Below are 23,891 nucleotides of genomic sequence, written 5' to 3' on the forward strand. Positions count from 1 at the left end.
TCGGTCAGAAAATTTATTCTATTTAAATAAAACACAAAATTTATTAAGTATGGAACGCTAAGATTTATTGAGATTAAATTTGCAGTAAACATTCAGTAACAAAGTATGTAATGAACGCATTTGAAGCAAATTAGGTAATTCAGTGCTACAATGTTATGCTTTGCAATCGACAATAAGAAGCATATTGGTTAATAAATTTATTGTGTATGTATATTCTCGTTAATTCAAGCGGTCGAAGTTGTGGGTAATGCAGCCAAAACCTCATCAATAAATCCGTCGGGATTTTCAATCAAATGCAGCAAACCTGAAATAGATATAAACTTGATTATTTTATTCACCTTAAACATTTATATTAAACATAATGTACGGAAAATAATAATAATAAATATTTTCTCAAAGATAAATATGTGCCACCATGCACTTATACATAATATTCTGTAACCTATTTAATTAAAATCAAATTAACTCACCAGCTACATCGCAAAATTCGCCGAAAGATGTGCACGGAAGATATTCATCGGTGAAAGTTTGCAAAATCGTATCGGTTGACTTAAGCATAGCTTCGTCATTTTTACGTATATAATCGAATAAAGAAATCGACCAGTCCTCCTCCTTTGGTGTGCTAACCGACTTAAAAATAACGCTGTAAATTAAATCGATGAGCGCCCACATCAGCAAGAACGGACGATAAACGCTGTAATCCTTGGTCTGGCGATCGCTCGGCGAAAGTAATGCTTTGCATAATACAGACGGTGAAATGTGACGTGCTTGCGCTACAGCTATCAAACGTTTTAAGTGAGCCAACTTGTGCTTATTCCATGTTTCATGACTGTGTAATGCTAACGAAATGGTCAGCATATACAGTGGACCTTCGACTTCATAACCATATTCCAACCATTTTTCCGATGGCGCTGCTGTCAAATATGAAATCAGCGTTTTACAATCACGTGCTGCTGAGCGAGAGGACAATAATAAGTATACTGCATAGAAAAGTAAATAGGGCACAAAGTGCATATTTGATTGTGGGCCACCACCGCCGGCGTCATCGTGGAAACTACGTTCCCAAGCAAAACGCATTAGTAACATTTTGAGATCGTGTATGCTGCTGGGGAAGGATATGTCACAACGCTGGGTACTTTCCTGCATGTAACTGCTGTGACGCGTCATGCATGCCGAAAAAGCGGCTTCGGAAACGTCTGGACCCCAAAGCGGTAACAAACCGTTGCAGCGTGTATTGGCATTTTGTAAACTAGCACGTTCCCATTCATCACGACCTCGTGCCAAACGTATAGCAGAGGTGTGACAATCTACGTGCACTACATTGAAGTGTGTAACAGTGGTGTAGCCGATAGTTTTGCGTGATTTCAATTCAAATTCCTCCACATTGCAGCGTTTGGTAAAAGTATATATGCCAAGTACTTTGGCTGGCTGACAGGCATAACCCTCACGGCATATAAAGCAGGTGAGACCAGTCTCATCACGTAATTTTTCAATCTTTTGTAATATCGATCCCTTGGCTGTTACTTGACCCTTTTCATTGGTGCGCATGCCAAGTGCGTCCAGTTGTTTTTCACGCGTAGCCATTGCCAGGCGCTTCTTTTCGGCGCGTGTGAAATCACGTACTTCCTGTACCCGAGTGGCAGTTGCTTCATCAGTGCACAAAGCCTCTAGTAGATTTTCAGCCAGACTACCGACATGCTCATCGCTGGATACTTGTTCGAGACGATGTATAATTGGTATAATATCTTTGCTAATAGCCAGCTGTGTAGCCTCATGTTTGCTAGCGAGACCAGTGAGGAAACGTAGTATGTACTTAAGGCTGGGCCGTGAAATGAACTCTTTTAATTCGTCCGAGTCTGTGCGCAGCAATGTGGGTTTTACGCAGGGTGCATGATTTGTAATGTAGGCGATGGCACGTTCAACAATGCCCAACCCAACTATGTAGTCCTTCAGGGTGCCACCAATGCAATTGTGCTCTATTTGGTTGGTTAATACGCAAAATAGTTCCATCTTGAATTCCTCTTCGGGTGTACGTTCACTATCAAAGTGGTTGAAATCTAGAATTTCCTATAAAACGAAGGGAGTCGATATAGTAAAACAGTAATAATACGCCTTTACTTTTATTTTCACGAACTTACCTTGAAGTTCTCGCATAATAATGCCATTTTCACTTCATTGCCATAAACTAGCGCTGCAAGTACGCGTATAAGATGACGCAGTACCGATGGATTGTTGCGTACATTTGCACAATCGGTACACGAAATCAATGCCGATACATACTCGGGTCCGCCAAAAGTGAGTGAGAATTGCAAAAATGAGTCTAATGTGTCATTTGCCGCTTTTGAAAGTATAGTCTCCATTATTTCCAATAATTGTTCGGTCACAGACGATTGTATGGAATCGTTCTCCGATTGTAGACACACCTGCAATACCTTAAGCAATGTGTTGATCGCACCTAATTCCGGTTGACATAACACTTCTTGGCAACGACGCACTTTTACGCAAATAAGGAACAATTTCAGTAGTACTTGTATCAATTCGCGAGTTCGTGATATATTCTGCAGACTGCCAATACGATCGAGCATCACCTTCAGCCCGTTACAATCGGCCAATACATTCGCCATGCGATACAGTTGTTCAGTGTCCACTTCTTCTTGACTCTTATTGTTTAATGTCTCAACAAATTCTTCAGTTGCGTCGCCCAATAGACCACGCATACGATAAACAATACGCATAGCATCACGTTCACCACCCTCTGCTAGCCACACCTTTTTGTAGACATCCTTCACGGGTAGATCCAAACTAATGATCTTATTGTTCACCAATAATTCCATGCCATTATCATCCTCTAACAGCGCTATCAACTCACAATCAGTACAAATTTTATTTTTAACATCGCGCATAAGCGGACCCAGCCCTACCTCAGTTGAGGGATATGGATTGCCCAACATGCGTCCTTGTAAGAAGTCTTCTTGCTGTGGATCCTTCTCAAGTGTCATAAAGAATTCACTTTCATCATTCTCTTCCGGATGTATAATGGAGTAGAGTCTTTCGAAAATAAACACCGGCGTCTTTATATCATTCATACGCGTTTTTTCAACCGTATCGATTAGAATTTCCATAAATGCGCGCGTTTCCTCCTCGGTGCCGCTGGTCATCTCTTCCAACATTTCCAGTAATTTCTCTTGTGCATCATCGATAAGTCGCGTACGTTGCACAACCAATTTGCGTAGCGATAAGTAACCCTCGAGTACGGGTCCAAGTAGACGTGTCTTGTACGCCTGCCGTATGGTGGAGCTCTCAAGGAAGAGCGATAGTAATTCTACAAATTGACGCAATGCATAACCTTGTGATAAGTCCGATGATAATGTGGTCTCTTCCAAGCGATGTATTTTAACAATTTCGGCCGTTAATAATTGTGACACCTCTACAAGCACACCCTTCAGTGCTAAATATTGACGCCATGGTGTGTCGGAAGCAAGCGCGCGATACAGCGCCAAAAATTCTGCGCTCGCCTCACCTGCCTCGCCCACATACTTAAGAAAGCCGGTCAACAGGTTTAGTATCTCACGTTTACGTTCATGTGTACGGCTCAACGAGGTGATAAGTGAGCATGCCAATTGACGACCGAAACGTGAATTAGTATTGAATAGAATGGGCTGCAACCAATTTGCGTTTAGCACTAGTGGCGCATTAATGCGTTCTTTATTTAGTACACGATTACGCCAGCGTCGACCGTACTTCTCCGACAAATAGAATTCGCGTACTAATTGACGTTTTTTCTTTGCTGATTCTGTCGGTTCGGTTGCGGGCATTGCAACATTACCACTGTTCGAACCAGTATTTTGTTCGACTACCGATTGTAGCATTGCGGCCAACATACGATCGTCTGGGAGTATGGATGAGGCGGCAGCGGCAGCAGTAGTGGCTGCCGAGTTTCCGCCGGTGCTTGTAAAGGCTTTACGTGTCTTTGCTGCTGCTGTGTTAGCTGGCATGCGAGTTTTCCAGGCTTCATATGAGTGCTGGGGATCGCCACTTAACCACTTATTGAAGTTGACCGTAAGACCGTCAATACTGGTGATCGTAGATAATTGTGAAGGGCTTAAATCACGATTTATTTTACTTGTCGGTATCGTAGGGCAAATAAGTGCTTGCATTATTCTCAAACAAGGTTGAATTACCGATATTGCGGGTCCACGTGGTGCACTATGGATTAAAAAATAATCTAATTAACGAATGCTGAACATTTTTCTAGAGATAGAGACGTTAGTTTAAGTCTAATTATGGAAGGAAAACATATCGTTCTAAGGAACCGAATCGGTTTATATAGACTAGGCGGGTCAAATTTGATGCTGGTGTATATTAAACCACGACAAGAGCGTAGCAGGACAAAGAAGACTATTTTCTAACAAAAAATGTAAAATAAACTCACCGACATGTTACAAGAAACAGCTCAAATACCACTTTCAATTTATTCTCCCAGCAAAAATCGTCCTGTGCGATCAGCACCTCCAGCAAAACCATCTCATGGTGTATGGCGGCATCCAAATTGGCCAAAGGTATAGCGCCCAATAGTGCGGTTTTCACACGTTCAGTAATCAAATCCAATAAACTCATGCAAGCGAACTGGTTATTTTTGGTCAATAGCACAAGTAAATTGCGAACTTCATCTTGTATTTGTGGTGTACCACGCCGTAGGTTATGTTGAGCTAATTCTTCGACTAAACCCTGTGAATACAAACCTATACGACAATCATAGTTGGAGGCCATTGCACGTAGTAGCGTGAGACATTGCTCTGTAGAGGCTAGTGCGCATCCGTAACAACGGTTTATAGCATAATTTTCACGCATATCCATGTTTTGAGAATTGTGTGATTGATCTTGTTGACTGCGATCGTAAGCGACCAATTCACTGTAAATAAAAGCGTAAATGTTTAATTTTTATTAAAAATAACCGTTATTATGTTTATATATTTTTGTTTTAACGCACCTGCGACAGGCCTTCACCTTCTGTACTATTTTACTTAATTCTTCGAAAGAAGAACGCGACTCCACACAGTATTTTTGCGCTAAAAGCTGTATGATTTTGTTCACTTGTGAAGTGCTGTGTACAGTGCCAAGATTGTCATCCACGAGGCGATCGGAACAACGATGTTCGGCTACCTTTTGTATAAGTAATTCTAGCATTTGTTTGTTAGTTTGTAATTGGCGATAAATTCGATCAGCGCGTTCCAATGAAGAATGTATGATTTGCACTGTTTTAGCGCGATCTTCTGCCGATTCGATGGGGTCGACGGCGCAGCAAACACGTCCATATATGCTAAAGTCAAATTTGGCATATTTGCAGAAACCACAAGAATGGCAAAGGAATGGATCCTTTTCGTCATAATTGATGGCGCGACATTTATGACATTGGAATACATTTTCACCACAATTGGCACAGACACCCGGATAGGCGGGTACTGCGGCACTGCAGCGTGGACATTGCAAGTTTTCACTGGAACCAGTTACGGTCTCGTAGAAATCAGCGTATTCTATCATCAAATTACAAGCGGTAATCGGTAAAGGAAAATCTATTTTTACCTCAGTTTGACCTGATTGTAATGGCACTGAGCGTGCTTTATGCCACATAGCTGGACGATTCTTCAGCTCCACCACTGCTTGTACAGTACGGTTATTGTAGTAAATATTGATGGTACGCACCATTTTTGTACGTTTCAAATCAGCAATGCGCACAACCATTTTGGAAATTGTGTGACTTTGTACCAATTTCACGATCATTGTGGTTGTGGTGAATTTCGAATCGGATTTTATTGATGGCAATTTAATGTTGGCCATTGCTACTTCGGGGTTATTGCATACAAGACACGGTTCTGATTCTAAATAATAGCCGTTCATTTGCAGTATTTGTTCAAGTGTAGTATAGATTGGTGCATTCGGATGCTTCGAAAGTAAATCGTTCTGTTGACGTAATACTTCAACTGCTTTCTCCGTATACTCTGGCAGTTTGTCAACAATTGATTTTGTGCTGAGTGTCAAATAACCCAGTATATCAACAAATTGTGCGGTACGTCTACCGAAAGCCGGCACCAATGGCCACATGTTCCACAAAATACTAATTAATTTCTCTTTTTGACGATCATTGGAGTTTTCGTAAATGGCGAATATCAATGAATGTGCTTGCCAACGTATCGAGGTGATGTTGGTCTCCAGTAGAAAGATGCGCACAAATTTATTCAGCAGTGTGTCAGAAACAAAACGGAATATCTGATGTACGAATGTGCTGCAATGAGCTGGATCAAATTTGGAATCGAAAGAGATTTCGATGTCTTCAGATTTCTCACGTTCCGCACGCAATTTGGATGATGTGCCGGGCGTTTGTTGTTGTTGTTGCTGTTGTTTAACGGCCTGTATGTTATTGCAAAGCGCTGCTTGTAGTAGTTGCAGGAGAATCGGTGAAACGCCATCGTCGAGTTGATAGCAAGCGATCTCAATCAAAACTGGTATGACATCCTCATGAATGAGGCAGAATTTTTGCCAATTGCCAGTGCGTATTTGACTGATCTCTTGACAGGTGCGCAAATGTTCGGTGAGTTCGACGAGTGAGTCATAGCTAAGGATCGGTATCGATTGATTTGAAAGCACTAAATTCTGAAAAAATAAAAAAAGCATGGCATATATATATTTACCAAAATAAAATGACAACAAATACCTTCGTATTAAATAGACTGCAAATCTCCTTAACAAAATTGAAGTGCACATCGAGCGAGTGTCCATCACGGAACATGCGGAACTTCTCTTTGTTACCACAAATGTACATGAGCAATTTGCGTACTTGTCGACGCAGCAATGCATTCAAATTCAGCATCATATATTCGCACAGTGTGTAGGTCATGTTCTCGCAATAGTTGTGATACCAATCATAGGGGCCAGGATGTGTGGCCGAAAGTCGTAAGATTTGATATGGCAAACGTACGGAAATCTCGGTTAACAAGGCATCATATGAATCAAAGATATCGGGATAATTTTTCAAATAGTTATGTGGTATTAGCATCGAAATATCAGGCTTGGCGCCATGTCGTATCGGTTTGAGTAGATTAGTTTTTGTTGATGTTGTTGCAGCGCTAGAATTTGGTGTACCGACAGCTACAACTGCGTTGTTACCATTTGCACTTTGTTCGCTAGATATACGTTTCCAGTGTTCCAGTAGTGATTCCATTACGACCAATGAGAATGTGAATGCACCATTATTGCTGAGTATGCTAGCTGTGGTGCTGGCTACAAATGATGCGTTATCCTTGAATTGATGTGGTGGTGATGTAGTGCCTGCCTGCTTGGACTTTGTCTTTCCCATTAAGACGCCGAAGAGGCAGAGCAACACAAGTCGAACTTCGTTTTTAGCGTTGCGATCCTTCATCTTGTCAAATAAAATAAAGAATTATGTAGTAAGTGATACGATATCGTAAAGCGACTTATAAAAATATTTTAAAAATTTTAATGCGGACTTTAAATATGTAGAAAGTCACTCAGTTGTCGAAAAGTGTCAGAAGAAACGAGGTTCTCATTTCAGACTCGGCAAACTTCGTGGAATTTTAATTTTTTATAAAATTATGTATAAAAGTAGTAAATGTTTACATCTTTGCAAGATCGGGGAATATACATAACTAACTGCCAAGTACAGAAATCTAAAACTCTTTTTTATAGACTCTTATGTAAGAAATGGTTACATGACACTTTTAAATATTTTACAACTCTACAATAATCTTTAAGACCTCAAAATAACGGATAGTACACCTACCTTGAAAGTATTCGAAATTGAGTCCATTTCGACATAGTCCACAAGGGCTGATAAAAGTTCGTTTAACACCTTTTGGTCGCGTTCGTTATTGCCATTCAGATCGGTTGTCAACATAAGTATTACTTGGATTAATGGTATGGCTTGGACACCATTGCAACTATCGAAAGTTTGTATATTGAGGATGATATTCTCCAAAATTGAAATTCTATTTGAAATATAATAAAAAATTATTTAACTACACATTAATTAAAAAAGGTAGCAGCAATTTACCTCAGATCATGCAATTTGGCCAAATTTTCATCCTCAGAGAGCAACTCCTCATTTGGCACGCTTGTAACTGCGGCTGCTGCTGCGCTAGTACTAGCAACAGGCTCATCGGTGCCGCCTACTGCGCCAGCATTTGTATTGGATTTGTTGGTTATATTTATGTTAGATGGTGCATTTGCAGAACGCGGTGGCGAAGCATTAGCCTGATCGCCATATGTGCTACTACGTCCAGATGTGCCACCAATACTCTCCACTCCACTACCACCACTTTCCGAACCACCACTTCCGGCCGGTTCAGCCGGTGATGTACGTAATGTAGAGCCATCGGTAGCAACATTGGAACCTTCATCATCGGAGCCACCAGCTGAGACACTTGCTGTATTCGCCGCCATACCAATATTATTGCCTTCAAGTGCTTGTAAATTATGTAGGTTGCCGGCATTTCGAATACCTTGTAGATTTGCCAGACCTTGTTGCAATGATTGTAGACCTTCGCCGTCATGTTGTTGCAAACTTAGAGCAATCGCTAAATCCATAATTGCTTCATCGTCGGCATCCTGTTGTAGACCCAAAAGTTGTGGAAAACCGCCACCCATAAATGCTTCTAAATTTAATAGTTGATGTCCCGCATCGTGCGCAAGCGGATCTATTGCGCTAGCGTCCACAAATTCAGCGCTATTACTACGACCAACTGCAGCAGCCGAGGGACCACCAATAGCAGCTGCAGCCGCTTCTAATACTTCGTCGGCGGCCACTTCAGCTGCGCCGGTAACTGCTAGCGTTGTTAGATTGGTGGACGTAATCGTGCCAGTGGTGTTAGAAGGTGTGGGTGTCGAGCAAACCGGCGGTGTTACAATAGCAACCTTGCGACGTTTCAAACGTGGATTTAGCAATAATATAATGGCTTCCTTGGCGCTATGACTTATAACGCTTGATTCGTTCTTCAGCAGGTCTATAAAGTACTTAGTCATGCGTTCCACTTGATCGGCATCAGAGAGTGCAAACGCATGCATTATTTCTACTAAACAGTGAACAATAGTTTCTGTGTGACTAAGACCACGTCTAACGATAGATGTCGGCTCGTCGACATGTGGTGTGATTTGATATAATTTTTCAACGAATTCGAGTATGTCTTGGACGAGTTCAATTTTGTTATCCAAACAAATCTTTGTGAGGGACTGCGGACGTGACATTGCAATACTGCGTACCAACAGGACTAGACGATAGAAAGCCTCTGGATCCACATCACGGACCGTTTCTGGCGAATTTAATTTGCTCTTTAACGCCTGCAGTTCGGCATTCACATAGTGTATAACCTCGTTGTCTTTGTAAGAATGATAGGCGTTGCGATTACCGAATAGTGTGGCTAAAACATAACGCGATTGCGCTTGCACTTGATTTGGTGTGGGTAATAAAAGCAATGAAGTTGCCGTTTTAATTGCTTCCTGTTTAATTGTTGCCGTTATATTACTGCCGCCTAGCAAATTCAGTGAATAGTCCAGCACTTCTAGCAGATTTGTAACCATTTTATCCAAATTGTTTATAGAAGTGAAGCCCTCACCGAAATTTGCCGCAGATAGCTGACCGTTGAAGTTAACGTTGGCGTTGCCAGCGGTGCCCGTCACAACGTTACCGGCTGTATCATCACTGTCATCTGGCCAGCCAACTAAATCTTTTGATTTACCGTACACTTCAATGCTATCCAGCATACTGACATTCTCGGGATCCTGTGATTTGCCGAAAATAACTTTTAAACATTTATCTGATTGTAGAATCTCTTCACGCGTCAAAGGTATATCGAACCAGCGTGCACGGCGTACAACCGTGGGTATAGTGCGCCCCAGTACTGTTACGGTTTGTGGCGCACGTAATGCATCCTGTGTGCCTAACAGCACGCGTATACCAACAATTACTGTGTTCGGGTCGTTATTGTATACTTCCAGTGTAAAGCCGGTGGGCTTTGTAGAAGCTACAAACATGCCAGTGGAGAAGAGGCGCGTTTTGAGTTTTTGCTTATTATAAATTTGCAGCAAATCATTGCCGCCGAACTCCACGTCAGATAACATTGTGCAATGTTCGAAGAAGTCAATTGGGAATATGGGTGCGCCATTAGGACCGACAGTTTTTTGTTGATTAGTTGTTTTGCGTTTCGATTTCTTATTAGAATTACATTTTGCGAACAGCGTTGAAGAGTACAATTGATTGCCAAAGGGTTGAACTTGTGGCGATAACCAGAAGCTGGTGTTTTCAGGCTGAGCAGTGAATATGCGTAAACTGCCGTCTTCGCACAATAATATAAGCGTGGTTTTCTCTACACCAGCTACTGTGTGACGTATTGCCACCATATCCATTATACGTGATTTCGAGGATTGTGCTTTGATCTCTTGCATTAGTATGCGTTCTGGTGTGAACATGAAAATGACTGGATTGTTGGAGGTGTGCATCATGGAGCAAATTAAACCAGGATGTCCAGTTATTTCGGTCCATTGACACAATGGCTGTGGCGGACCTTTAGATGAGTTCTTAGATGCGGGTGCAGTTTGTAGATGTGTTATGCTCTTCACACCCTTGTTCACGTCGGTAAGTGGCGCCATGAAACTGCGTCCAACCGAATAACTGAAAAACAGCAGTTGTAGCGTGTGCGAATAATAAATTGATACACCACCGCCACCCACTTGTCCACTAACATCCTTGATGTGTGGATGATTAAGTTCCAAAGTATTGGTTACATAAAAATCGCCATGCTTAGCTAAACTTTGGTCATCCAATTTCTGGTAGTAAATGTAGCCAGAGGAGGCTATGATCAACATGTAATATACGCCATCTTGGTAAACGAATGTGCAATCGCGAATTTTGCCAATCGCTACAAGGAAATAATATTTGGGACTATAAGAATCTTCAGACAACTCGTAGATTTTCACATAATCTGCAGTGACGAGCGCCAACATAGTCTGCGAACCGGGCAGCCAATTGGCTTTCTTAATAAAGTTTCCATTCTCGAGCTGCGGTGTCAATACAATGTGCTCGTTGGTAGCGCCACTATTGGAGAATGTTAGAATGTGACATTCTTTCAAACCACATACGGCTAAACAGTCTTCATTCGCCGGATTGGCGGTTAGTGAGAGTACTGTGCACGGTATAGGCGCCGATGAAAGTTGTGTGAGTGTAAGCTTACGTTTGGCAGCATCTGCTTGCTTAAGTAATGCCGATAATTGTAAAATTGTAACTTTTCCTTTTTCGTGAGATACAGCTAAATGCTGACGCTTGCCATGCGGTGAGGAGAGGCAACACAATGCCACACGACGCACTAGACCAGATGAGAGCAACTGTTTTATGGTCTGGCCTTGATCGCCCGAATAGCTCATGCGTACATTCTCAAATGCGCCTTCCTGTGAACCCAGTGTGGGCACCATCAATTGATCGGTGATTTGGAAAGTCTGTTCGGGTGCATGTAAACGTTCCAATGCGGTCTTGGCTCGCTTGTGACAACCAACAATGGAAAAGAGTGCACAATTTTCGCGTATCGATGGTAGCAACACATCCAAGAAGTCAAGAATGCAATGTACGATTACACTCCATTGTTCGTTATTCTGAAACAGTTCACGACTTGAGCCCAACCATTTCATTAGCAAAGTAATGCGCTCGTTGGGCACATCCATGCGTTGTGTGTATGTGGCGATTTGTGTTGGAGGTGTTTGTGCGCGTTTTTTGCTATTCAACGCATTCAAATTACTGGCATAAGCGCTCTGGCTGTAATCGATAAGTTGACGACTGTCTGCGCCTGAACTGCCAATGCCGCCACCAACACTCGAAGAGACACGTCGACTGAGTGCTTGACAAGAACCGTCCTCTTTAGCGCCACAGTCGCAAAAGAAGTTACCATACTTAGCATAGCTAACGTCATGTCCTTTGTGACACACGCGTGCGCATACTGAGCACACGCCAACCGTATTTACCATGTTACAGGTGTGACAATGATACCAGTGTTGATTCATGAATTCCTTTTGGGTTTGTGAAAATGTGCAGAGTTTATTGTTGAGGCTATCTTCATCTGAGTCCTCAACAAATGAGTCATCCTCTTCCAGGCCCAAATCATCGATAAGCTCCTCTAAATCAGTTTGCATTTCATCATCCCATGATGGTGTCAAATTTTTACTGCCCTTATAACCGAGACTCTGCAACAATTCGCTCAGATATTTAAGAAGTGCATTGATGTTTTCAAGTGTAACAGCCGGTACTAACGATGTGACATTTTTGGGATTCAAAGCACGTTCGAGTACTTGAAATTTAATTATTTCTAGCCAAGCTATGGTAGCTTTGAAAAGTATGGCATGGCCACAATCTTGTGTTTTGTCGGCTAGTATTATCATAACTTGGAGCATGTCAGCAAAATCAGATGCCTCTTGTGGTGGTGCAATCAACGACTGTCCTAGTTGGATTAGCGATTGGAAGAATATCTTGCCAACACCTGTTGGAGATTTGCTGCTGCGTGTAATGTACTTCACAACGCTTAACAAAAGTGCTCCGTTGCGTTCGGCACCTTCGGCGTCTTGCGATGTTTCCTCCGATTGATTTGTCACATAACTGTTGCCGACATTTTGCCAAAGGTTAAAGGTCTCGGCCTATAAAATGAAATGCAATTAGGTTATAATTTAATATTTTCAAGTTATTTTTTTTTGTTTACCTGTATAGTGGGAGCGCAAGCTATTGCACCATCATCTTCGGTCTCCATGGCTTCTGCGTCTAAGCCAGAAGATTGCGCCAATTGATCCGTTATGCTAGGTATCGCTGAAACGGTAGCCATATTTGTTGGTGTTTGTGCATTACTTGACGGTGTACTTGAGGGTTGCATGCTTGCAAGCACTTTATCCACCGTATCAGAACCGCCAGTTGCGCAACTGGGACCATAAATAATATGACTTAACCAATCTTTTATATGAGGGACATGGAAATATGCCAACTCGTTGAAGCATTGCAACAAATCCTCCATTGGAAAGCTGCAATCGGTTTGTTCGGCCATTTGGAAGAGCTTCTCAACGAATTGTAATAGCTTTTTGGCATAACAAACAGACATTGTAGTACCTGTGAAGGATAACAGCAGCTCTACCATGCTACCCGCTTTATTTACGTAGAAGAAATTATGCATTGCCTTGACACCGGTGGGTTTATCAAGCATTTGTGTCACAGTTTTTAGAACGGAGAAAAGCATTACTTCGCTAAAGATCACTTTGCTTGTGTTGGCCTGCGATTGACGCAATTCACGGGCAAATTCTAAAAGAAGCTTGTAACAGTGTCGCAATGTGTACTCGTATACGAGCAACTGTTGTGCCTCATTGCTGCTATCGTGTCCGGTCATTAGGGTGTGCATGCATTTCTCACCTTTTTCATACACATATTCTGTACGTACATCCAACATTGTCGATATTAGCAAGGATTTCAATTCATTTTCAATATCCAAACCGACATTTGCACCGCTAGTGCTGGGCACAACATCCACATTGCAATATGGAAGTAGTAAATCAATTAGACTTAATATGGACTTCATACAGTGTTTCAGCGAATTCAATAAGGAATAATTATTGTAGCGTGTTAGCTCAGCAATATGCGCTTCAATTACTGCTAAAGTGTATTCCTCTACTGGATAGTTGGGTTTGGTGAATATAGTACCATCTGATACGCGTAAGCATTTTGGCCACTCGACATTAATTATATCTTTATCCTGATTCGGTAAGAGCTTTATAAATGTTGCTTTTAATTCGGTTGTAAGTGGATTTTTCGAGCTAACAATTGGCACGATAAGATTGAGTATATTGACGGGTGTGGCATCTGTAAGTTGTAACGTCATTTTGCTGCGTACTGTTTCAGAAACAATTTTGTAAGTTTCAAGTAATAACAATAGCAGATCACGACTAGTTTGGGCGCGTTCCTGTAGCAGGGTAGATGGTGAATCAGATTTATTTTTTTGTTCCAACGATTCCGAAGAAGAGTAGACATCTTGTTCGCCCGTTGTAATTGGTGAATTAGAGCTGGGTAAGCTAGGGCTAGCGCTACCGCTATTATTGCTGCTCGCAGCAGCACGTTGTAGCTTGATACCTTCTTTAGCGGCCCATGCTACAGCCTGCATGTGCGCGACAACAGCATCGAGCAGTATAATATGAGATAAGCGTGGATTAACTGTAAAAAAGTATTATGAATAGCGTGAAGATCATTCGAAATAATTACAACAAATTAAACTCACCTTTATCTACGGCATTGTTGAATGATTCCACGCCTAGTAATGTCTGTTTCAAACTGAAACTGATATCGCTGACGCGATCACTGACATTGGACCAAAGCGTTTCTGCAAACTGTGTATACATGCCTTGCTTGATTAAACTGTTCACAATCAAATAATGCGATGTTGACATGGGACAACGTATAGACCAAAGCAAAGAGTGTAAATTCGGCACTTTATCTTCGAGCAACGATTCAACGTGGACCGTTGAAGGGGGCAAACCGAGTAGTAATTTCCAACAAATGCTGAAACAATATTGCATAGCGCATAAAGTATGTGAGGTGATTTTGCTTTGTGACATGTCAGTCACGGAAAGTATATCGATTAGTGCATCGACCAGAAGCGGATATTTTAATTTGTCGGGTGTGCACAATATGAAATTCCATGCTAGTCCATCAAGTTTGAATTCCTGTTGTGTCGTAGTAGCAGATTGATCGACCACAGTAAGTGAATAGAAAGTGGGACGTATATCTAAAATGAATATTAGAATTTTGATTAGTTACAAGTGGCGTTTTATTTACATAAAATGAAAGCATTACTTGAGAGATAGTCCGAAGATGATTTGCGGAATTTTTCTTCTATATCCTTGCGACAGAAAGATGTCAATTTCGTTTTGCTATTAAGCAAATCGGAAACTTTTTGATTTTCATGCATTGTTGTTATGCTAAATAAATTCCAACGCACTTGATCTAGCAGTTCAGGTGGTGCATTGTACAGATGTTTCATTAGATACTCAAGGAAGAGTAACAAACGTGATAGCAATATTATTTGACTATTGCGTACAGGCTTATCTGGCGAAACGCCGCGGCAAACTTCAGCGCAACGTGTTACCGCACCTGCTGTTAGCAACAATATCATTTTCTTTTGCATTAAATTCAACGAATGGAAAAGAAACAGCAGCAGCTGCGCATGCTCCATATTAAGATCCTCATAGTCAACATCAGATGCTGTGCTTGCAACAGAAGTGCAACAAACACCTTCGACGAGTGTGTTAATTAAACGGTGCCATACTGATAGGCAGGCGGCTTCTTTTTCTTGTGTTGGCTTAAGCAATAGAATTTGGACTAGCACTGATAAGGTGCTTGGATATACCTGTAGTGGCCAGGCATTGGTATCTGTTGACCAAGGCGAAATCGAAAGATGTTGTAGTAAATTTGATTGCAAAGTTTCGCTTAGCAATGAAGCTGATATCAAATTGTGTAAATAGCGACCAACTGCACCGGAGAAACGTATCATGGCAGCTTGCCATTTGGCACACGTGGACGCCTCAGCTTCACCACGTGCTGTATCACGATCCAGATCCTTTAGTATGTTCGCCAATAGTAACATTTGTTGGTCGCTCAACCCGGCTTTTACATAGCGATGTAAATAGGCATGTTTGTTGGCAAAAAATTGTTCCATGAAACAAAATATTTGCGCTGCTAAATCTAAATATTCATGTGGCTCATCAACAGCTGGCACTAAGTTTGACTTCTGCGCTTCAGTGCTACGATCTGGAGCTTGCAGATTTGCCGGGTCTTCATTTCCCTCAGGCGAGAGGGTTTCCTTGAACCAATGACCTAAATAACTTTCGCTATCATCTTCTTCAGAATTGTCCGAGCAGGATAGTGTATCATTAAAGTATGTTGTTGAATCCGAGTAACTGATGGCCTCACATTCAGTGCGGTCTTTGGCGTTGGCCCGTTTAAGTGCGCACGCTTTTCGGTAAGCGACTGTTGCAAGAAAAGTGAAAAGTTGATGCAATGTGGCGGTGTTAAGTACACGTATCAAACGCTGTAGTGACGTGTAGTTTTCTAATATGTCGAAACTAGCTGGTTCTGGTAAATTCTGATTGGTGTTGTTTACACCAATATCGTTGCAAGTGGATTCAATTTTTAAATCTTCAACTAATTCACTCAGCAATTTAATACAATGATTGGCTATTGCGGCGTTTAGCACTCCAAAGCCTTGCTGAACCTTGAAGAGATTGACACGTGCTGTTGGTGTGGATGGCGTGTCTGGTGGACGTTGAGTAGCGCCAACTATAGTTTTAGATTTAGATGCATCTTCCAGTTGTGCTGCCGATTTACTACTTGTGCCACCGCTACCTGAGGCACCAAGAGCACCTTGTATGCCACTAACCAATAACCAGGCACCAAAACACAAGTGGTTCTGATATACATGAGAACGCGCAGATCGTTTGAAGACATTGCCTATAATAGTGTAAATTTCCAATGCTTTATCAACAATAAAACGTGAATGCTCTTCTGTTTCATCAGTTTCTTTCGATTGTGCTCCACTACCACCACCAGAAGATTGTTGACTCTTCTGTGAGGACGATGAGCTCGACATGCTAAGCACGCTACTCGCAATGGATGTTAATACAGCGCAGTAGAGTGCTGAAATAGCGCAATTGGATAGTTTAGTTATACGGCTAGGTGATAGCGGTTGCATGACGGGCAAGGATAAAGCTTGCCATAGTATAGCGATGTCAGTAACCATATGGGATAGTGTATTCTTTATTTGTGTAGCTTCAGTTTGTGTAAGTGGCAAATACAATGGTTTTGTATTTATAGCTGCAATAGTTTCCTGATACTTAGCGCGATAACGTGCCAAAATGGGCAATGAAATACACACATCAAGTATAACATCCGCTCCATTTAGTGACTGCAAATATGCAACATTTGCTATGGTGAAAATATCCTAAAACAAAAACAATTTTTTCAATTAGTTTTATGAACAAGATATACTTAATTACAAACATACAGCACAATCTGTGATTTCATCACTTAGTGGCGACCAGGCACTTTTGCCAGCTTCCAGTGGTGCAGTTAACTGTTGAAATATAACCGTTGATAAATCTGAACGCGAGCGTTTTATCTCCGATTTTGGAGACTCCTTATCACCACCAGAAACAATACTTTTGTTTGGTTCAGGATACTTTGCTCCCTTTAATACAGCTGCTACGACATTGAAATCTAAATGTAGCAGTCCAGATACGCCAGGATGCGGATTTTTCAATGTAGCGTTTTGTGGAGGTTTGCCCTCGCAAAGACTTTTCAAAGAGGGTAACAGCCATTTTATTTCATCTCTAAGAGATTGTGTATAGCTGGGTTTCTTGGTTATCTTTATTATAGAAAAAATATATAAATGCAAATTAACAATGTTGATTCTAAAGTTTAAAAGTGATTTATTCAATTATCTTTACTAACTGCACTTTAAAGTGCACTACTAATTAATGGGGGCAAACTGTTCCGCCTTAAGTATATAAATTTGTAAATAAGTATTTGATATATTTTTTATTTATTTTTTAGAACTATTGTAGTAATTTTTATATTCAACAATGCTAAATACATAATGTTTATTAACTTTTTTTTTAAATCGGCTATTGACACCGTTATAATTAAAAAAAAAAGTGCTCCAAATAAGATATTTTGAAAACTATGTTTGCATGGAAAACAATATCAAATACTTAAAAACTGTCTTTAATTACGCTTAAATATTTGTGTACGTATTTTGAAAATATATTTTAACATCATATACTCACCTTACTCAATTTATGGATTATGAATCGTATAAGTATCGCACAGGCCTCTTGTATTTGCGGCAACTGTGTTTGACAAACTGTTTTTGTATAGAATGAAAGATGAAAAGAGAATTAGAAAAATATGCAAATGAATTGCAATTTTAAGCACCCCCTGCCTTCCGGCACAAAACAAAATTCAAACAGCTGGTATTTAAAGCATAGATATATAAGCACATATACATAAATGCCCATACCTTTTCTTTGCTAACAAATATATAGAGCAACCATTTCAATATGAATATATAACGGTACATGCCAATCAATTTAAAATTCAACAATAAATTGTTAACCATGAGAAAATAGTTTTAATTTTACTAAAACGAATACATTCTATATTTAAGTGGATGAACTTTTAATTCTTCTAAAGTTGAAGCAAAGAAAAGCTATTGTAACTGAAAAAATTGTGTATGTATACCTTCTCGGTGAAAAATCGTTGTCGAGACTTACCAAGTTTACATTGGCTCAATTTGTCTGCAGCAACTGCTGCAAAGGCCATATAAAATTGCGCATAATTACTTTCATCATCGAAAAAATCGTTTTCACTGCAATTAAATTATAACAAACACGATTAAAATATCAGAAAACGTATTTCACAAGTGTGGAAAAATTTTCACTCGTCGGCCGCCATCTTTGATTTGCGAGTGCATTGCAAATTTCTGATTAAGCACCGATTACTAATTACGATTAGATAAAAACTTATATATCAAATATTTGTATTATTTACCATCTTGTTATGGCCTTAACCACATTAACTATATCTGTTTTAGTAAAGGAGCCATAACGACTCGCTATGAGCGGTTTTATAAAGCTCCAATCCATCTTGAAATTTCACAAAGACTGATTTGTCATTTATTGACTGACATATGACTTTGTTTTTGCCGTTTTTCCAATTCATTTTCGTATTATCATTCACAATAGGTATGCTTGTTGCCAGACGAGTGATAATTATTTTAATTGTAGAATTGTTATATATATCCAACTTTAGATAAATGTAGTGATCAAGTAGTTATATATGCGTTCGTCTGATAGTTCAGTTTATAAAACAAATCGGGGAAATTTTTTATGATGCACTGCGGCATTGTAGGTCTTGGGTCAGGCAACCAAGATCAAGAAATATATTCGTCGAATTTTAGTAATGGATTCAAGTCGTTTCTTGCATTTCTGTTTTTCTACATGAACTAAGGCATCTTTCTATAATTTTTGTTATAACAAATAAGTGTATAAAAACCTGTTATAAATAATATAAATCTAGAAATGATATAACTGCAGAATTTGCTTGGAGTGAAGATCACATCATATGTAACTAATCATACATATCGTCGAAGCTCTTTTTGCCTCACTGTTTTTTATTGAGTTCTAAATTATGTTTACACTTTCCACTTCGATTTTTTCTATTTAACTAAATATCAATGTGCTTAACCAACAACCAAGGTGCCGTCATCGGGGAATTCATGAGCGGGTACTTCCAAGTTCAATGGGGCTGGTCCCTTGCGTATACGACCGGAGGCATCGTAGTGAGAACCATGGCAAGGGCAGTAATAACCACCAAAGTCGCCTGCATTAGCAATTGGCACACAACCCAAATGTGTGCAAACACCGATTACCACCAACCATTCGGGTTTGATAACACGTTGCTGAAATTAAAGTAAAATATTAGCGATCGTTTTATGAGAAAGACCATACTATTTGGATGCTACTCACGTCATCGCCTTGAGGATCACGCAAAGTTGATACAGCAACGGAGCGTTCAGTTGAAATTTCATCGGCTGTGCGATGACGAATGAACAAAGGCTTACCACGCCATTTGAATGTGACAGATTTGCCTTCTGGAATATCGCTAAGTTTGATTTCAATCTTAGCCATGGCCAATACATCAGCGGTTGCGCTCATCGAACTTACGAACGCTGTTACAAGTCCTTTAGCAGCGTAAGCACTGCCTACAGCTCCGGCACCAATCAACATGTAGGAGAACGCTTTGCGACTCTCTGCCGAATCATCCTTGCGGTTGGGCGTATTTACAGACTCACGACGGTAAGGAGAGAAGTCAGGTACTTGCAAGTCAGTGTGTGCATTGCGTTGAACTGCAAAATCAATCTTAGATTTTTAGTATATCCAACTAACATTTAAGTATATTTATGAGTTACAAAATGAAATTATTTCAAACTTCAGTTTCTAGTTTGTTTTTAAGCACTGTTTTTAGAATGACGTTTATGCCTAACCTCAAAAAACATTACATAATGTAAGTCCTCTGAAAACGGGCACAAATCATTATTATTGTATATCAGCTATTCAATTTCAACTTTTTGTTTTATTTTCGATGTATTCATACACTTTTCTTTAAAACACTACATCACTTGGTTGTGCAATAACTTCAAGGAAACACTGCTCCAGTCCGATACTTACCTTGAGCGGATGCCACTGTTGCTGGTTTGAGCACATTGGATACGGTTTGGCTGCCAGCCCGTAGGTAAGCACGAGTTACTGCGTTCATCATATTTGAAATTTTATTCAAAACTCGATTTTTTCAAAGTTCGAAATGTATTTAAGATTATCGTGGTGGCCAAATTTGTTGCGAAAAATTTCGCTGCCTACCGAAATTGCTGCTGATATCTGACAATCGACTAATAGCAGAAAAAATAAAAGATGAAATGTCAAAAAAAGACAAGTACGCAGATGGCGCTGCTATTTTGTTATGGTTTGGAAACGTACTAAATATGGCGAATAACGATGCCAGATTTCATTCGAAGCAAAGCTTATTTGATAATAGCAAAAATCGGTCGAAATTATGTACCCTAAAATGGTGTAAAATCGGAATTGTTCGCGAAGGGCACTTCCGGTTTCATCGCACTGTTTGTCGCAAATTCTTTCCCCAGGAGACTGGCTAACTAATTTTCTTGGTTCCTCTCCGGAATAGCCTTGAGAGCCGGGGTGCATGCTGCTTGCATCCCCTCTGTCGTCTCTTAATGCTTGCCTTTCATCGGCCTTTTCAGGCAAGGAAACAAAAAAGTCCTGGGAGCCACATCTGCGGAGCCGTTGGGATGCCGGATTTGGTTAGGCAGTTGTTCACAAGAAAGGCAGTGTGAGGTTGGGCGTTGTCGTGGTGCAATTTCCAATCGACTGCGATGTCTTGTCGGACCGGATTGAACTTTGGTTTGAGTCTCTTGAGGACTTCCACGTAAAATTTGGCATTGACGGTTTGTCCAGGAGGAACAAATTAATGGTGGACGATGCCTTTATGATGTTGATATCATCGGCCTCAACACCCGCGCCGTTGGTTCTGCTATCTCCAAACTGAACAAGGAAGCAGCGCAAATGGGTCTGGCAGTGGACGAGGGCAAGATGAAATATCTTCTGTCATCAAACAAATAGTCGTCGCACTCGCGACTAGGCTCTCACGTCGCTGTTGACAGTCATAACTTCGAAGTTGTAGACAATTTCGTCTATATTGGATCCAGCATTAACACCACCAACAATGTAAGCCTGGAAATCCAACGCAGGATTACTCTTGCCAACAGGTGCTACTTCGGACTGAGTAGGCAATTGAAAAGTAAAGTCCTCTCTCGACGAACAAAAGCCAAACTCTATAAGTCGCTCATAATTCCCGTCCTGCTATATGGTGCAGAGGCTTGGACGATGACAACAACCGATGAGTCAACGTTGCGAGTTTTCGAGAGAAAAGTTCTGCGAAAGATTTATGGTCCTTTGCGCGTTGGCCACGGCGAATATCGCATTCGATGGAACGATGAGCTGTACGAGATATACGACGACATTGACATAGTTCAGCAAATTAAAAGACAGCGGCTACGCTGGCTAGGTCATGTTGTCCGGATGGATGAAAACACTCCAGCTCTGAAAGTATTCGACGCAGTATCCGACGCGGGAAGCAGAGAAAGAGGAAGACCTCCGCTCCGTTGGAAGGACCAAGTGGAGAAGGACCTGGCTTCGCTTGGAATATCCAATTGGCGCCACGTAGCGATGAGAAGAAACGACTGGCGCTCTGTTGTTGACTCGGCTATAATCGCCTTTGATGTCAAAAAGACAATGAGCATCGTTTTCACTTTGGATTTACTCATTCATCAGCGACGTCTTCCCGGCCCTTCAAAAAGGCCTGGTGCCACCGAAACACATCACTTCTTGCTAAAGCAACAACTGGGTAAGCCTGCTCGACATTTGATATGGTCTCTGTCGCAGATTTATTGAGTTTCACGCAGAATTTAATCGCGTGCCTCTGCTCTAACGAACGCAGCATTTTCGGCTTGCGCCACTTACAGAAACACTTCGCGTGAAAATGTTTGTCTTGGCCCTCCAGGTGCTTGGAGATAATCGTTAGCTAGGAACGCCCTCTACCGAATCCACTCGGTGCGCGCACGCTGTACGCACATATACAGTCGTGGCGAAAGAGAATCAGTCCTATTACTTTCCGGACAAACCCTGTATACTAGCCCCAATTCCGTCTGCCGTTTTCGAGGGGTTTTCAAAGGAGCTGATCAAATCACTTTCTGAAAAGGTAACTGGTGCAAATTCTAACCATTTTCACTTTTTCTGCTTAATTTTTATAGACTGGATTAGGGAGAGGAGGAACATTTATAGATTAGTTGACAGCATAGAGTTGACAGCATAGCGAAATAAGTTGAAGCTTTTTTAAATTGAAATAATTATTAAGACTGGACTTAAGTGCTTAATTGTTCGCGCAAGTAGATATTGAAAATACCTAAATTATAAGTTAATAAAGGCATAAAGCACATACCTACACACAAGCTTTAAAGAGGAAAGATATTGAAAAATACGGACAAAAAGCAGCATGGCTTCCCGCTGAGTAGAAAATTAAAATCTTGAGTGAAAAACTGTCACAGTCTTGCTTTTTATAAATTGTTGTGATAAATTAGGAAAGAAAAGTGAAAGAAGAATGAAAGAGAATTGTATATACAATTAAATTAAAGAGAAAAATAAATAAAAATTCTTAAATAGTTATTAAATTGTTGGAAAAAATTTGAGAAAGATAAGAACAAGTTTTTATGGAAGATAGTTTCCACAAAACAAATGTACCATCTGATCAAATTTAACCCGAACTAGCAAAAATAACAACACTTCACGTATTTCAATATAAATATTTATTATCAAAATAAGCACCTGAGCCAACAATTTGTTTAATTTTCCGTACACTTGTTGTAAGTCTCGGCTGGGACAGCCTTCAATGACCATAGCGAACTTTGTTTTTTTTTTTCGGCTACGGTTCAATTTCGGAGCTTTCAATGAGGCCAAATATTGGGGAGAGAGTAAGAACGCCAGTAGCTACTAGTGTGGAGAGAGAGGAGTCGCTGGAGAAGAGGCGTAGTGACCTTTTGAACAGATGGATCGAAGTTAGGAGGGAAAATTGGAGTAGGAACTTTTCTGTAAGAAGCTTTCCGTCAGTCTTAGCTTTAGGCTACCGGACCACTGTAGTGGTTTTCAAGCAAGAGTGGGTGCTATTAGAGCGGTAGACGTACTGCTACGAAGTGCAGACTCTTTTAGAATAGTGTGCGTTCACTCCGACAGCAGAGCGGCAATACAAGCCTTGAGCTCGTTAACTGTGCGCTAGTAGGTAGTAAAGGAGAGTATGTCTGAATCGCTTGCAACTGCAAGTTGAGCTAGGCAGAGGGGGCACTCTTGCCCTTTTCAAATTGGAATGGGACCAAGTTGCATCTCTATTGGTTTCTTGCGTTCTTGCACTGGACCAATAGATCTCACGTGAGACTGCAACACCCTTTTGGCCTAAAGTAGAATACCACCGAACTACTTGCTCTGAGCAAAGAACTAGGTGCCGTAATGGAAGGTGCTTTTACTGAAAATTGTTCAATAGACATTCATGCGATAAGACTATAAAACTTGACGGGCATATGTTGTCAAATTTGTATGGTGGAGGATAAGGAGGAAACACCTTCGCAATTTCTCCTTCTTTGCCCCACCTTTGCAAGACTGAGGTTGAAAAATTTCACAGCCTTACCTTC

General features: G+C 40.8%; 2 protein-coding genes across 2 annotated transcripts; both read right to left on the minus strand.

Annotated features, from left to right (window-relative positions):
- Window positions 1–39: 39 nt before the first annotated feature.
- On the minus strand, window positions 40–18,784 carry LOC105232375 (protein purity of essence). Its single transcript, XM_011214036.4, has 15 exons — window positions 18,629–18,784; window positions 18,352–18,446; window positions 17,866–17,942; window positions 17,085–17,444; window positions 14,879–17,021; window positions 14,304–14,810; window positions 12,750–14,239; window positions 8,069–12,687; window positions 7,799–8,003; window positions 6,713–7,417; window positions 4,991–6,651; window positions 4,433–4,912; window positions 2,139–4,206; window positions 471–2,067; window positions 40–304 (listed from the first exon to the last, which is right to left on the minus strand). Exons 1-15 carry the CDS (start codon window positions 18,721–18,723, stop codon window positions 225–227), a joined length of 16,182 nt encoding a protein of 5,393 aa, XP_011212338.2. The 5' UTR covers window positions 18,724–18,784; the 3' UTR covers window positions 40–224.
- A 391-nt stretch (window positions 18,785–19,175) lies between these two features.
- Window positions 19,176–20,538, minus strand: LOC105232363 (cytochrome b-c1 complex subunit Rieske, mitochondrial). Its single transcript, XM_011214028.4, has 3 exons — window positions 20,308–20,538; window positions 19,606–19,985; window positions 19,176–19,538 (listed from the first exon to the last, which is right to left on the minus strand). The coding sequence occupies exons 1-3, from the start codon at window positions 20,396–20,398 to the stop codon at window positions 19,320–19,322; spliced, it is 690 nt and encodes a 229-aa protein (XP_011212330.1). The 5' UTR covers window positions 20,399–20,538; the 3' UTR covers window positions 19,176–19,319.
- Between the last annotated feature and the right edge of the window lie 3,353 nt (window positions 20,539–23,891).

The sequence above is a fragment of the Bactrocera dorsalis genome, chromosome 1, assembly GCF_023373825.1.
Source record: "Bactrocera dorsalis isolate Fly_Bdor chromosome 1, ASM2337382v1, whole genome shotgun sequence".
NCBI classification, from domain to species: Eukaryota; Metazoa; Arthropoda; class Insecta; order Diptera; family Tephritidae; genus Bactrocera; species Bactrocera dorsalis.

What these genes read in the sequence shown, in the direction of transcription:
- LOC105232375 (XM_011214036.4), bottom strand. Translation starts at nt 18,723, where the DNA reads ATGGATTGGAGCTTTATAAAACCGCTCATAGCGAGTCGTTATGGCTCC. An exon ending in CTTGCGCTCCCACTATACAG is followed by an intron (nt 12,688 to 12,749) that starts GTAAACAAAAAA and finishes TTCATTTTATAG; the next exon opens with GCCGAGACCTTTAACCTTTG. An exon ending in GCCAAATTGCATGATCTGAG is followed by an intron (nt 8,004 to 8,068) that starts GTAAATTGCTGC and finishes TATTTCAAATAG; the next exon opens with AATTTCAATTTTGGAGAATA.
- LOC105232363 (XM_011214028.4), bottom strand. Translation starts at nt 20,398, where the DNA reads ATGATGAACGCAGTAACTCGTGCTTACCTACGGGCTGGCAGCCAAACC. An exon ending in AACAGTGGCATCCGCTCAAG is followed by an intron (nt 19,986 to 20,307) that starts GTAAGTATCGGA and finishes TTGATTTTGCAG; the next exon opens with TTCAACGCAATGCACACACT. An exon ending in GTGATCCTCAAGGCGATGAC is followed by an intron (nt 19,539 to 19,605) that starts GTGAGTAGCATC and finishes CTTTAATTTCAG; the next exon opens with CAACGTGTTATCAAACCCGA.